Source organism: Engraulis encrasicolus, chromosome 17 (assembly GCF_034702125.1).
Source record: "Engraulis encrasicolus isolate BLACKSEA-1 chromosome 17, IST_EnEncr_1.0, whole genome shotgun sequence".
Taxonomy (NCBI): Eukaryota; Metazoa; Chordata; class Actinopteri; order Clupeiformes; family Engraulidae; genus Engraulis; species Engraulis encrasicolus.
The window spans coordinates 35,333,372-35,349,720 of NC_085873.1; the positions used below are offsets into that span (position 1 = coordinate 35,333,372).

General features: G+C 43.5%; 1 protein-coding gene across 3 annotated transcripts in view; it reads right to left on the reverse strand.

Annotated features, from left to right (window-relative positions):
- The window catches only part of sec24c (SEC24 homolog C, COPII coat complex component), a 70,560-nt gene that overhangs the window by 30,922 nt on the left and 23,289 nt on the right, over positions 1-16,349 (reverse strand). For 2 of the 3 annotated variants that reach the window (XM_063220675.1, XM_063220674.1), the window contains exons 5-8: positions 10,107-11,138; positions 8,149-8,300; positions 5,762-5,830; positions 3,782-3,893 (exon numbers count right to left, since the gene is read on the reverse strand). In XM_063220675.1, the coding sequence (XP_063076745.1) occupies positions 3,782-3,893; positions 5,762-5,830; positions 8,149-8,300; positions 10,107-11,138 (1,365 nt within the window). The remainder of the gene's footprint in view (positions 1-3,781; positions 3,894-5,761; positions 5,831-8,148; positions 8,301-10,106; positions 11,139-16,349) is intronic. The other variant, XM_063220677.1, reaches the window with a different exon arrangement.

The window sequence follows — 16,349 nt, forward strand, 5'->3', positions numbered from 1 at the left end:
TATATATATCAGTGGCGTCTTTTGGTCATAAAAATTAGGGAGGACAAGGAGGTGGTCAGTCGGATAGATGCGAGTAAATGGGGTTAGTAATGGCAGATGCTTAGTATTAGGTTGTAGGCCTACTAGGTAACTTAACTGATATGGCATTGTGTTGTCTGGAAAGCTGACTTATGACATCTATAAAATAATTGCAACAAACTTTGTACAATATATTATCTTTCATAACTGCCCAAAAGTGTTTTAAGGGAAAGAAAGAGAGGAGTGAAGAAAAATATTATAGAAAGTAGAAAGTTTCATAGGGAGTATATCTAACGTTGACCAAAGGCAGCATGGCATTTCACCCTGTCAGTTGTGTTTTTTTAACCATAGGCAAAAATTGACAATTCTGAAGACCCTATAGGAATGCCTAGGACATTGAGTGACTTGTATAGCCTAGGCCTAAGGGTTTTAAACTCAACTCCTTCCAACAAATTCTTACAGATTTTTAAACATTGTAAACCCCCTCCATTATCTTATTTTTAACATCTTATTTATGATCCGTAACGTGGTACGTGGCCTATGGTTGTGGTCGCCTATCCGTTTTGCTTTTGACGGTAGGCCTACCTGCGAGAGCGACAGCTGTGGAAGGAGGAGCTGGCAAGCGTATGGAACAGGGTGCGTCTGGCTATTTTTCAAAGAAATACGTCGTACAGATTACTTTGTAAATCCATGCCTAGTGTTCCTAATTCCACCCAAATGAAACTACATAACATGATGTAGGCTACATGTTAGAAGTTTAGCCAGAGACTTTTTATGAAGAGCTTCGTGCTGTCATGTTTCTCGTCTTGAGGAGGGAGAAAAGAACGCCAGTCTAGGGTCAGTGCATTCATGTGCAGCCAAAAGCATTCTTATTCCCATTTGTAAATAACCCTCTTTTGGGGGAAAAGCACGAATGAGAAACGCAAAGACAAGCATTGAGACTATTATTTGTGCACGTAGGACATGCTGAAACAAGACTACCTTTTAAAAACGTTGGTGATGGTCCGACCATTTGAATCATGAATGCGTTTGCATCCGCGCGTCGCTTGCATTGTGTAGTGATCGAGTGGCGTGAGTGACTGATATAAACACACTGACCTTTCCATTCGGTTTTCAATCTAAATCCAGGGAGTGATATTGCGCGATTCACAACATGAAAACAGTCGATCTTTCCTTTGTATTTATTAAGGGTTCATAAAACATTCGCCAATTACTCCAAACTTCCCACTGTCTGGCTGCTGCCGCATTCTTCTCACACGGTATAATTTGTATATCGTTGTCATGACGACCGAGTCCATGCTTGTCGTCTGTCAACCCAACTCGTCATATTCTGATTGGCTTTTGATAAATTCAGCTTCGCTGATAGGCAGATTACTTCCATGGCTCTAGACCCGCCTAAAGGGAGGAAAGTCCTCCCTAAGCTCCATTCACTTCAATGTTAAAAAGTAAAGCCCGCGCTACGGCCGAAATTTCACCATTTATAATGGAAGTCAATGAGGATGGGAGGGAGGACGGTCCTCCAAGGTCTATTATGTGAATTAGAAGCGCTAAAGTATATGTTTTTATCGCTAAATAGCTATAAAATACTAACAATTATATAACAAAGATATAATAAATATGTTTTGTTTTCTGTAATTTATACTGGAAGATATGGCTTTATTATTTTGAGGGAGGATCGTCCTCCCTTTCCTCAATGGCCAGGGTATCTGCACATTTTTGCTCACCCAATTTAATGCTTTTTAATACCATTTTTAATACCTCCAACAAGAAAATTAATACCACTACACGGGGTGTGTGCATGTGCACGTTACATGGTATAGTTGTTATTACATTGCTATAATGCAATGCAATAGGCCTACATACGGTATATACAATAAAAGTATTATTATGACTATTGTGCTAGTAGTGAAGCCTAATGTGAACACATGTAAGCAGCAGCAAGGAAAAACTGATCTAGAAGCCTATGGAGACCAAGCTTGTCGAATTGCATACAAGCAGGAATTAAGTTAATGGGGGGGCCTAATGTTTCTCCCTCAGCCTCGCACATGCTTTAATAAGCCTACGAAATAAAACTGAGCATGCATTCACGCTGCTCTCTGTGTTATTTCATTCTCACTGCCAGCTCCCTTGTCACTTTCTGTGGCAGACATTTGCCATGACTTGTTAAAGAGGTTTCTGAATGATGTGGGAGTTTTCATGACTGTGCAGAATCTGCCCCTCCCTTAGAATAATGTATTATTATTTAAAATCAAAGTAGCCTGCATCTGTGTTAAAATTACAGTTGATCTGGCTGCTGCCCAGGAGGGCCCAAGCTCCAATAGTCTTTATTGTTGTTCTTAATTTAACCAGACATGCAAACACAACAAAAAGAGCGAGGTGACACACACTAGTTTGAAACACCATTAGGCCTAACCCATTTCTTTTAAATTCCTTCAAAACTGAAACCATTTCAAAATTGAGCATGTTTGAAAGTTTGATGACATTTAATCAAATACCTTCAATTGTAAAAAATAAAATAAAATGGGCAACAATTGACCATTCATAATGGATAAATAGTTGAGTGCACATTAGCCTACTATGAGTAGAGGCTATAACACCTGTGGTTTAAAAAGGGTTAAAAAGGAACGGCTCTGGGCTACTCCTCCTTTCCCCCCAAGCTTCATAATAGAGACGGTGGCATCTAGCAAGAGGCGTTCTACTTTCTGTTTAGCAACAAGTCCTTCGGAGCGGCGAGAGCAAGCAGCAGCAGCTTCAATACCACAAGCATTTCACCGCTGACACGCGACTAAAATATAAGCTACCGATGCACACGCCACGCGGTTACCGATTTGGACATCCTCGCATATCTCATTGCGTCATTTAGACTCGTAAACACCGGTTTATTACATTTTACACACATTTCCACCGCTTGCAACTTCACTACTCGGGCACACTCCCGATTGCGTTACCCCTTGACAGCATCAAATAACCGTAAACACAATGATACGAAGCTCGGAGACTTTGAAGTAGAATATTGCACGATTTAACTGCTAATCTAAATTGCAATCATGGCATTCATGAAATTACATGCGTTAGCAAACGCTACACTCAAACTCACGCTTTCGACGAGTAAAGTTTCGACGGTACCACAGAAATACAAATATCCACGCGGCATTTTGGTTGATGAAATTTAAAGTCTCAACTCTTAAACTGCGGTCAAGTCAGCCACCACACGCACTGTGGTCGATGGAATTTACTTGGTCAGCCATCGTCATCAACCAGTAGGGGGATCCAGACGAGGGGGTCTGCTACCTGGCCGCCTGTCATTTACTGTCGAGTGCCTTGTTTCCTACCCCAGGCATGTTCCGACTCGGAGCGCTTGTTGCCGTCTGTCTTAGTGATGGAAAACTGTTTTTACGTAATTTAACTGTCCAAATATCTATATATTAGGCTACTACATTGTGTCCGGGTGAAATTTAATGCCGATCCTTTGAAAATTAATGCCACACCTCGAAATTTAATGATTTTTAAAGCCTTAAATTGCAAGTCCTGTATTTAATGCTTTTTAATGCTTTTTAATGTCCCGCGGGGACCCTGATGGCAAATACGCCATTGATATATATATATATACACACATTTAAGTATGGTTACACATTGTTACACACTGAGGAAGGCACACGCCGAAATACGTCTGAGCACAAAAAAAAAAACAAAAAAAAATTAAGGTGCGCCCCTTTCTGTTGGATTTGAAGCCCCATATATAAAAAAAAACCCATCACCTCACCTTGATCTTTGACCTGGAAGTTGGTGGTGACCAGAGGAGGGGCCTGACCTCTGACCCCGGTGGTAAAGGGCTCCGTGCCCTTGTTGACCCTGTCGTCCTCAATCACCTGGATCTGAAGGGGAGAGGTGGTGGGGACACGGTCAAGCAGGAGCTTAATACACACACACACACACGCACGCACGCACGCCCACGTCCACACACACACTTGGGTCAAAGACGTGCAAAATGGCATTGTCATTCAGTGTAACGGATACCTTCTGCTGACTGTAACGGTAAAAAACATGACTCTTTTTATTTTATTTTTTTCCAGTGAATTCATGAAAGCCTCGGCTGTCATCCATTCACTTGAAACAATTTTAAAATCATGTTTTTTTTTTTAGCGTTACAGTCAGCAGAAGGTATCCGTTACACTGAATGACAATGCCATTTTGCACGTCTTTGACCCACTTACACACGCACGCACCCCCACACACCTCTACCCGAGTGTAACCACCTCACACATCTGCAGCATTCCAGCTAGAATGTAAGCACATTGACTTGTGACAGCATGAGGTGCCCATGAACATGAGAGAGAGAGAGAGCGATAGCACTGAGGTCACAGTGAGAGGAGATACAAGGAGAGTAGATGAGGTCACCAGTTAAACACACCGCTATCGTCAGAATATACCACTACTGCACTCAGCAACAGCACTGAAAACATCTCCACCCAGACTGTGGGTCGTCTTGAAAATATAATAATGTGTACATTTTTACCACCTTTCAACTGATCCATTTTACAGATTCATACCATTTGTATAATAACCAAGACTGTACTTGTCTTGTAAGAATCATCATTGGGTACAACTGCAGCGTTTACAGATAACACGAAAGAAATCACAGCAATTGTCCCATACAATTGACAAAAGCAATAACGTCCGATTTTTAAAGTCTGTGACCGTATTTGTGAATGGTTTTAATAACTCTAGCAAAAAAAAACATGCTTGAACTTTATACTTGATGACAATATGGTGACAATGTGGTGGTTAGTCTGTGCAGCAAAAGCAATATCAAGGTGAGTACAAGTTGAGTACATTGTGACGATAGGGTCGCATTACAATGTAAAACCTGAGCAACGTGGCTACATCCATAGGAGACCTCTGCCAATGAGCATGCCTGGTTATGGGGGAGGGAGAGGTGAGGTCAGACATGCAGAGAGGAGTGAGGAGTGAGGCATGCTGGTGTGTGTGTGTGTGTGTGTGTGTGTGTGTGTGTGTGTGTGTGTGTGTGTGTGTGTGTGTGTGTGTGTGTGTGTGTGTGTGTGTGTGTGTGTGTGTGTGTGTGTGTAAAAAAACCCAAGTGATCCCCACACTCTTCACACGCATTTTCAATAGTGATTCTGATGCTGGAAGTCACATTCATTTCATAATAAATCTACTAGGTCTATGACTTGTCCGTTTTCTAACCAAAGTCACCAGCTGATTGCATTTCATATAATTCCACGGACAGCTCAAAAATATAAGAGTGAGTTAATCGCTTCAGCATCAGAAGACATTAGTGTTGAACACTGCCCCCAGGAATTTGAAGGCATTTTTTCAAAAAGTTGACATCTCAGGCTCTGTTGACAGGCACGCGCTCTCTTTCCCTGTTGACAGTCCGTTAATGATAAATATGCGATTAGAAAATAGTAAGTATTTTGCAACTTTCAGATGGGGAGGCCAAAAAGGTGCCAAAAGTTGTGAGAAATTGCGGTGATTGGTTAAAGTTGTGATATCGCGCGGAATTCCTGGAGGGACTGGTTGAACAATGACAAAAATTTTAGAAAATGGCTTCAACGGGACAATGTGTGGTGTGGTGTTATGCATGTTGGGTTAGTTTCTACACAGAAATACAGGCTGAGGAAAGACACACAAACACATGGACATATCACCACACAAACATGCATGCATTGCACACAACACACGCCGACACACAAATGCACAAACGCACAAGCACGTCACTTACTGGGCTGGGGATAGCGTCTGGGTCTATTCTATGTCTTGTTTTCTGAACAGGCGGCACGTCAGGCGCTTGCTTTGTTTATTTAACAGATTTTTTTTTTTTTATGGTCCAGCAAAATTGAGGAAAAGACAGAGCGAGAAGAAGAAGAGAAAGGATGCAAGTCACATAAAAGAGGGAGAGAGAGAGAGAGGGAAAGCACAACAGATGAGTAACCATGGTTACCTCTGTTCTTTTGTCCGTCCTAGTATGCGTTTTTTTTATTGTTCGTTTATTTGCTTGCAGACCAGCGAAATACAGATATTAGTCATGAATGCACTGAAATCACTGAAATTATTTTTTTAGAGGGCATTTTCAAGGAAACATGGATGCAGCAAGAGACATTGGCAGCTGTGCATGCATATATTAACTTGAGATGAAAAACAAAGCAGGTTTTTTTTTTATTAAGAGCTGGCGGCATTAAGAGACTGCACCAGATGTAGAGCGCACCAGTGTTGACAATGCCAGAGCCGTAGATGGGGAGAGTTGACGCAGTCTTTTCTCTTTGGTCACGTGGCTTCACGTGGCGTTACGCTAGCCTCGTTGGGTCCAGCTAACCCCATCTCTGCCATAGGTTTGTGTTAGCATGGCTAGGTTACATGTACTAATTAGACCGTGCTGATTTTGTTCTGTGACACAAGTTGTCAATTTAGGTAAAGTGATTGCACAGTCCCTTGAAATTGTTTGCTTTGAAACACTAAAAAAAGGTTGTTATATCAATTCTTCTTCGAGTCCCAAATGATAGTCTATGGAAACGGACGCTACATATGGACCAAAGTGAAGGCTGTGCAAAACTGAATGGGACTGCGAGGTCGGCCATCTTTGACCATATATGGTCAGTCGCCACCAGTTTTGTCGGTGGACGTATCCCGCGGGATCCTATGGCAACGCTTTAGCTCTTCTAATCTACGGCTCTGGACTAGTCCACCTACTGGTGACTGGTGACTGGTGACTAATGAGCAATCTGGATTCACTAGTTGAAATCCAGTGCCACATATTCCAAATGACCCTGCTTTACCTGCCCAAGACAACCAGGGACCTATACTAAGAAGCTGGTTCAGGAGTAAACCAGGTTAAGTTTAGAGGTAAATCATCTCAAAATGAGGACTCCAGGCTCTTCTATTAGATGATTTACCTCTTAAAGTGATACTGTCCCATTTTTGGAAATAAGCTTATTTTACACCTCCCCTTGAGTTAATAATAGGGTTTTACCGTTCTCCTGTACTTTCAACCGTTCTCTGGCTATGGCAGTGCAAATTTTACCTCCATGCTAGCAGTTAACATTGAGTCCTAGGAGAACAGCTCGCGGCTAACTGGTCTCATAGGACTCAATGTTAACTGTTAGCTTGGAGGTAAAATGTGCACTGCCATAACTAGAAAACGGTTGGAAGTACAAGAGAAAGGTAAGAGCCTATTATTTAACTAAAGGGGAGGTGTAAAATAAGCTTATTTCCAAAAATGGGACAGTATTACAAAGTTAACCTGGTTTACTCCTGAACCAGCCTCTTAGTACACCCCTCAGGTGACCAATTGGTTGAATTGGACAGGTAAAGCCAGGTTAGGGCTGGGCAATATGACGTATATATCGTTATCGTGATATAAAAAAAAAGTGTATATCGTTAAGTTTCTCCTATATCGTTATATCGTGATAGTAATTTTATCAATTTTATACAATTGAATATCAATTTAATTACAATTCATGTTGTCAAATAAGTTAATGTAACTGTAAAAATAAGGATAAAAAGATAAATTTTAAAGAAAGGTTGTTTTGCGACATGAAAAAATAAAGAGCAAATAAAGAGAATAACTGAAAACGTATGTAATTGTGCTATAACGTGATATATATCGTTATCGTGATATAAAGTAATCCAAAGCGTTTTTGTTTTTTTCATATCGCCCAGCCCTAAGCCAGGTTGCTTGGAATATGTGGCATTGGATTGTAACGAGGTTGCCCATCACGGACCGAGTGTACTTCAGTCACGCCAGAGACACAGTATAGCCTTCTATCCCAAACACCATGACATAAATACACCAATACGCACAGACAATAGTCACAACACTGTAGGTGGAGACCACTACGCTATGTGAGGTGAGAAGAGAGTGGAAGTGTGCAAACTGAGTATGTATGTGCTTCTGTACACTGAATTGAATTACGAGGAAACAAAAAAAGGTAGCTGGGTTGAACTGTGTGTGTGTGTGTGTGTGTGTGTGTGTGTGTGTGTGTGTGTGTGTGTGTGTGTCTGTGTGTCTGTGTGTCTGTGTGTGTCTGTGTGTCTGTGTGTGTGTGTGTGTGTGTGTGTGTGTGTGTGTGTGTGTGTGTGTGTGTGTGTGCGCGCGTGCGCGCGCCTACGTACCGGACTGGGGATGGAGTCAGGGTCCAAGCGTTTCTGTGGGGGAGGGGCGGGCGCAGCGGGCTGAGGAGGCCCCCCAAAGTTCTGTTGCCCTGGATACTGTTGCCCTGGGTATCCGCCGGGCTGGGGACCCCTCATCATCTGACCAAAATTACCTGATGCACAAAAAACAACACCAACAAAAATGTACAAATCAGAGGTGTGTTTCTCGAAAGCATAGTTACCAGCCAGTTAGCAGCTTGGGCAGTTGCCAAAGAGAAATTGCATGGCAAACAACAAAGTAGCTAACGTAGTTGGCCACTATGGCTTCCAGAAAGGCAACCCAGGTTGGCACCATGGCTGATTTGGCTAAGGCGCCATAGCATTACACCGGGGTTTCATTCTGACCTGAGGTAATTTCCCAATCCTTCGCCACCTCTCTCCCACTTACTTCTCATCACCGTCTCATGCTGCGTGTAGACCAAGGGCGACCTACGCAACCCAGGTCGCTGAGGTTGCTGAAGAAGTTTCACCATGAATTTGCTTTATTTGCTCTGGACGTGACATTGACAAGTTTGATTTAGCTAATCACGTAACGGCTCTGGCTAGACAGCCTGGGATATTCGGAGATGTGAACATTCCAATTGGTTTTCGCCGAATCGTGTCATAGCTCACTACCATAATATTAGCTTGAGTTTGAGCTTGAGCTTGATTACATTTGCTCTGGTCGCCCAGTTCGCTTCACTCCTGGCGAATTCGCTCTGATCGCCCAGTTCTCTCACCCTCCATTGAGAAATAATGATTTCGCGTAGATCGCTCTTGGTATGCACAAGGCATCAGTCTGTCTTATCAACAAAGGCATGAAATTCCCCAACATATACTACATTTTCAAAGTGCTCAGTGTGCTGTGTAGTTACTCCATCCTTGGTGGAGGGTAATTGTCTTTGCTGCCTCATCAATTATTGATAGCTGACAACAGGCAAAGACAATTAAGCTTAGCTGTGCAAGTTCAATTAGGTGCAGGGAATAACTAGCAGGGGGCGAGGGGCAACCTCCCCAAAAACATAGCAGAGTTTAGATGCCATGACCAAGGGCACCTCACGGTAGGAAGAGAAGACAAAATTAACCAAGCGAAGCAAAGCAAAATTCAGGGCCGCATTCTGACGCCATTAGAATGGCCAGGATCTCGGAAAAGGTTGAACATAAAATTGCTGCATCGCAGGGAGCCGACATGTCAAGGGTAACGTGAGCAATACAACTGCATGAGGAAATTGGCCGGTATTGTAGTTTAGAGGCTATGCCTCAATGTCCACATTTACATGACACTTAATTCAGATTTAACTCAATTCAATTCTGACAAAAGCTTAATTCCACTTTGGAAACGTCATGTAAACACTTCACATTTCAGAATTAATTGAAAGTCCACAGTAAATTCAACTGAACTATTTAATTCGGAATCAAAAACACCATGTAAACGTGACCATTGTTTTCCTATAGTCTTTTTATACCAGCAAGTGTGAGCAGCATGCTACTACATCAGACAGGACTAGGGCTGGGTATCGCAGTCATGTTCCTGTATCGATTCGATTTCAATTCTTAGGGCTTTGAATCGATTAATCACGATTCAATTCGATTCGATTCGATTAATTCCGAATCGATTCAATCCGTTAACTTCTTGGTGTCAGGATTTCCCCCAAAAGATGCTGTTGCCTATTTTTATACAAAACTGTCAAAGGGCTGTGGCTTGACAGTGTTAACAGATTGCTAATTTGTAATAAGTAGGCCTAGGCCTAATTGACTAATACCTACTGGGTATTTTCCATAGACCTAAATTAAACAAAAAGAACAAAAAGAAAAAGAACCCAAAAAATCGTTTTTGAGCCCTGTGAATCGATTATGTGAATTTTAGATGAAATCGATCGATTATCGATTAAATCGATTATTTTACCCAGCGCTAGACAGGACAGTGTCCACACACTCACCGTTCTGCTGGGGAGGGTACCCCTGCATCCCCGGCTGTGGCGGGCCCCCAGGCATGGCTCCAGAGGGGGGTCCCATAGGCGGCGGCATGCCAGGCTGGGTGGGGGGGCCCACGTGGTTGGCCTGGACCATGGGGCCTGGAGGCGGCCCGGACATGGATGGATGCTGCATCGGCGGGGGGGCCTGCATGCCCATGGGCCCCCTGGGTGGCGCGCCCCCTTGTGGCGGGAAGCCGGCGTTGCCGGTGGGCGGAGGAGGCATGGGGCCCGAGAGGCTAGCAGGAGCGGAGGAGGTGGGGAGGAGGAGAGGGGAGGGCTGGGATGGTGGGGGCTGTTGGCCCAGGGATGGAGGTGCGCCTGGGTATTGCTGGGGGGGGTGGTGGGGGGTGGGGGGTGGGGGCATGCCTCCAGGGAAGCCAGAGTTGGTGGTAGCGGTAGCAGCAGCGGATGAGCTGGGAGGTGGAGGCTGCGGGTAGCCGCCATGCTGCTGGGGGGGTGGAGGGCCCCCGTAGAGGTGCTGCTGCGGCTGGGACGTGGGTGGGGGCGCCGAGGATGGTGGTGGAGCTCCAGAGGCGAAGGGCGGCTGGGAAGGTGGAGGTCCGGCGGCAGAGAACGGAGGCATCTGTTGTGCAGGTGGAGCTGTCTGGGGTGGAGCTCCAGGGAAGGCCTGCGAAGCCTGGGAGACGGGTGGAGGAGCAGGCCCAGCCGAGGTGGGAGGCGCTGGGGCAGGGGCAGGGGCGGCATCAACAGCAGCAGCTGGGGGTTGAGGTGCGGCAGCCTGGGTGGGGGGAGCCGTGGAGAAGGCCGAGGGGGGCGCGGAGGAGACGGGGAAGGGCTGCTGGGCCGAAGTGGGCGGGGGTGGTGGAGCTCCGCCGTAGAAGGCCTGGGGAGGTCCAGGGGCGGATACTCCGTCACCTGTGGCCGCGGGGTGGGCGGAGGGGGCGCTGGAGGAGGGAGAGAGGGAGGAAGGAGGAGGAGGCCCCGCGGTGGAGGTGTAGGCACCAGACACGGGAGGCTGGGAGGATGGAGGCACAGCTGAGGACACAGAAATAAAAATGTAAGAGAGTGAACAAAAGTTAGAACAAGAGTCAAATCCAATTAAGCAATGTCTAACATGCTGTATCTAGACTAGTGTTTCTCAACGGGGGCGGTACAGCCCCCCAGGGGGCGTTGGGGAGCTCTAGGGCAGCGGTCCCCAACCACCGGGTCGCGGACCGGTGCCGGTCCGTGGACTATTTGATACCGGGCCGCACGACATAGGCCTAAGTTTAAAAAAAACAAAAAAATCCAGAAGACATGCCTTTGTTATGAACTGCAGTGCAGAACTTATCTCAAATATAACTTTTAGTATCGCCATATTAGTATTTGCCTTAGCCTAGGCGTAGCACAAGTAGGCTATTTTAATTTTCAATAACAAGCAAACTTTTCTTTGTGCCGTCCAATCACTAGTTGAATGTCAAATGCGCCAGACAAATGCTGAGAGGCCGCGCCCACTTTACATTTAATGCTGCAATGCAAAGTGGATGGTGGCCGTTTTGGAGTCTTGGCTGTCTTCTCCGGCTCTTTCTTTTTAAGGCTTTTGAACGTTGCGAAGCAAACTTTTGGGAGCTAATTTAGAAATCCACGTCTATCATTTGTTGCCATTTCACTTTCGTGACAACAACGCTGTGTTACGAACGTCATTGCGTTGCGAGATATGTCTTATGGTTGCAACTAATAACGACCAACACTTGTTTCAGGAGCTCCTGAAAGTCAGCGTTAGCAGAAAATCAGGCGATGACATCCAACCTTGCACATAAAACCTCAGGCACTCGGACCGCGGTAGAATCAAACGCTGGTTATATTATGCAGCAGTCCACACAAACGCGACGCGAGGGCACGAGCTGCTAGTGGCAAACTTCAGCGGTATCAAACTCCAGCTTCCAACTATTCCCCGTGTTGTTCGAAAAAACAATGACGACTGCTTGTTGGAAACAGTTGTCCTTGAATTAATAGAAGCGCCACTTAACCAGGAGACCTATAATCCAGTCATAAATAGCCCTAAATTTCACTGCGCACAATTGTCCTCAATAAAAATGAACATGGCCAGAGCAGAGAACGCATATCCTCGCATGTTGAAAAATAGTAGTAGTATGTAGTAGGCTAGTTTTGGGTGATCTTCCTTGCACCACTAGCCCTATGACCAAGAATGGTTTCACAAATTAGTCGGTTAATTGTCAGTTTAATAGTCGAATACTAAATGTTATGTTTAAATGTAGGCTGTTACACATTTTGAATGGAGTGAAGAAAAAGGATTAGGCCTTATTTTTAGACCCTATTGATACTAGGCTATTATTATTAGACCTATTAATAATAACAATGATGACAAATAATAATAATATTAATAATAATAATATATTATTATCAAATTATTATTATTATCATTATTATTATCATTATTATAACGCGTAACTACCGGTCCGCGAAAAAAAAAATGGGACTCAAACCGGTCCCAGGTGCTAAAAAGGTTGGGGAACCCTGCTCTAGGGGGACGTTGAGAAGGATACAGCTGAGCGGGGGTGGTGCTTAGTTGCCATTGGGGGGCATTAGTCAATTAACGTTGTTAATACTAAAGGGGGCCCTGTCAGGCTTATGATGAGGTCAAGGGAGGGCGTTGTGAGGCTTGTGATGAGGCCAAGGGGGCATTTGTTCAAAAAAGGTTGAGAACCACTGATGTAGACTGATTACATTTATACAGTTTTCTTTCAATTATCATGCTGTATCTAAAATGAACACAACTGTGAAATAATTACAATCGCTAGCAAAAACGTTGTACTTCTTTCTGTGTTTCTGGTTACTCTGTTCCCTTCACTTAGCTCTTGTCAGCGAATTATGCGACATCTGCACTAGGAGGATACATCTTCAAGGTTGACTCAGATAAGAAGCATACATAGAGGAGTTGTTCTCTCCACTGAACTTTGTGATCACTGTAATTTGCCCTTTTTGGGTTCCTCATTACAAACGTCCGTAGTGGAAAGGAGGGACAGAGAGACCAAAGACACCAAGCAAGGAACATGTTTTCCAGGCTCTTCAATTCCTCTCCTTTAGAGAAAATATATTGTAAACCTCATCTGCTTGTCATGGTGTCGTATATCAGGGTATCTGCACATTTTTGCTCACCCAATTTAATGCTTTTTAATACCATTTTTAATACCTCCAACAAGAAAATTAATACCACTACACGGGGTGTGTGCATGTGCACGTTACATGGTATAGTTGTAATTACATTGCTATAATGCAATGCAATAGGCCTACATATATACAATACAAGTATTATTATGACTATTGTGCTAGTAGTGAAGCCTAATGTGAACACATGTAAGCAGCAGCAAGGAAGAACTGATCTGGAAGCCTATGGAGACCAAGCTTGTCGAATTGCATACAAGCAGGAATTAAGTTAAAGTGGCCATGCCACTCTAATTACATAGCCATGTCCACCTTTTTTTCATAATCCTTGGTGTTCTCTGACCTGGTATGCAACATTATTTTAGCTGGAAAGTTATTTGATGGTGTATTTCAAAGCATTTTATTGCGCCCAAAAACACCTCTCAGGAGAACTAAGCGGTTTGTCCATAATGTTTATGAGCTTTGCACTGATTGGCTCAGCTGTTGCTAGAGAACCACGTCATTGTAGAGAACATAGAGAGTTCTACTGAGGACTCGCAGGCTGCTCTCAGCCTTTGAGATAAAAGAAAAGAAAAATAAGCGTTGCCGAATAGGCTAAATGTTAAAATGATTGTGCTGAGTACTCCACACTGGCGCAGATTTAATAATGTACAAAACCTTATTGCATTCTGCGCCACTAGATGGCATATTTGGGGCATACAGATCCTGGGAGGAGGAGAAGAAGAAGTGTATGTTGTTGCTGCTAGCCACGTACTCACTCTGCCTGCGGTGGATTATTTTATTCCGTGTCAATTTAAAACTACTTCAGTAAATGTATTAACTTTACACCGAGCCTCTTCATTGCCTACTACAAAGCAACTTTATGCACCAGTTCGTCACTGATGGCTCATCAACGCGGCGGCATCCTCGTCATGGGACAGGTAAGATGCTAACCTACAACACCACTCAATGTTGTATTTTTTTGCTTCAGGCAGGCCTTCATATTTTTATTTTTCTTCTCGGACGTATTGTGTAGGTTAACGTGGTTTCACTCGTTACGTTGATCCAAGTGGATTTTATTGTTGTTTCAGACACAACGTTTGCACAATGCGTCAAGAAGTAAGCTTTATTTCAATGTTGTTGTATTTGTGTTCAAAAGGTGTTGAATTGTTAGACGTGTAGAAACACATTTAGGACAGACTACCGCTGTGAAAGACTATCTTGGGCCGTAACAACTGGCGACTGCAGATGTTAGAAAAGCAGATGAGATAGGACGTAATTGTCACTCTTAATCTGGGGTGTATTCATTTAGACCAGGACTGAGACTTTCGTTTTGATCTATCAATGTGTTTATCACCTGGAGTCGCCAGTTGATACGGGGGACTCAGTCTGTTACACCGGTTATAGGCCTAAACTTTGATAAGTTTATGCATACATTTAAAACCTGAGAATATATCCCCCCTCAAAAGAAAGAAAAGCACAGCCAGAACTCTGAATAAACATTGCAATCAGCCAAATGCTGGTGAAAACTCAGGTTGGCTGGTACAAAATAAAACTTGGTAGCCACTTTGACCCATTGGTGAGTATGCCTGGTTAGGCTAGTGAGATGAAACATTTATTAGCCATTTTGGCTGGTGATGAAAAAGGTTCATTTGAAGTCTTGAGCACCGCATACCTGTTATCAGAGTATCTCATCATCATTATGCTGTATCCTCATTCTGAAGCATCTATTACTGAACTGCACACATTTACACTTTATGCATATCTAGGTGTGCCATGATATTTTTTTATCTTTCCATTTATGCTATACCTCCAGTGTCGGCCTATAATGTAATAGGAATTAATATATTTATACAGGGATGTATTACAATTTTGTCATTGCAGGTTCATCAGAGTCAGGTGGTCAGCACCCAAACTAAAACCATGGGTCATGGTGAAGAAGTATGAGAGAAGACTGTTCTATGTGCCCAGGATTCGTCAGGATGGTGTCCAAGAATTACAATCCTAGCAGCACAGGTAAAGAAATGAATAGTGAGTTGTGATTAATATTAATTTAGCCTACTGGCTGGCATCACATTTTTTTTTTTTTTTTTTTTTTTTTGAATTCAGACAACCTAGTGCTACATCAGGTATTTATTCAATCAGTACTGTAACAGTACAGGGTTAGACAACGAAACATCTTGGTGTCAGAAGCTGACGCCGAGTGTGAAAGTTCAATTAGCAGGTAATAAGAGCACAGTTCTCTTCAAAATATTGCAATTCACACACCAAAACAGGTTAAAAAATTAGATATTTTGGTGGGCTATCCAAGGTAATGTCTGCATACCACCAAGATGAACCACATCCAACAGGATTTAACTGTGGACACAAGAGGAAGCATGTCTTTTTTTTTTTCTTTATTTTTTTTAATGGTGGTATGTCAACCCATGCTGTTATGTGCTTTTGCTCTTTCCCTGTTAATTGAGCCTTCACACACTGCTCCTTTAGTGCAATGTGCAATTAATGTAGACTGGCCACCAAGGTGGTCCAATTTATCCATGAAAACTTCCCACACCAAAATGTCAGGTGTTTTCATTGTCTAACACCTGTAAATTACAATACATTACCATATTAATTTAAATAACATGTTTTCCTTTTTTTATCAGAACAGGACGCCATCATGAAGAAGTTGCCTGTGGGGCTTCGCTTGGGCTTTGCCAGCGCCTCACTATCAGTGATGCTGGTCTCCTTATCCACCGTGCCTACCCCCCACGTTCCTCCCTTGATGCATTTCATCTCCTGACCTGTACCTGTTGTGGTAGTAGTCAGTGATGACACACAGTAGTTGTGATAATAACATACATGTATAGACAAAATAACTGAAATGATGTCCTTCCAGGCATTTCCTTTGGTATTTTTATTTATCCAGTATATGTATGTATCCATTTACATGGGTATTTTGGTGCCTGGATTATACTGCATGTAAGTAATAATATGAACTCAGGTCAGGATACCACAGTAGTTCAGAGAACCATTCATTAATATAAAATGCACATTTGCTATATGTCCATCCCCAGGATAGACGTCCCCTCGTATCACCTTCGTAACCCTAAAATGCATGTG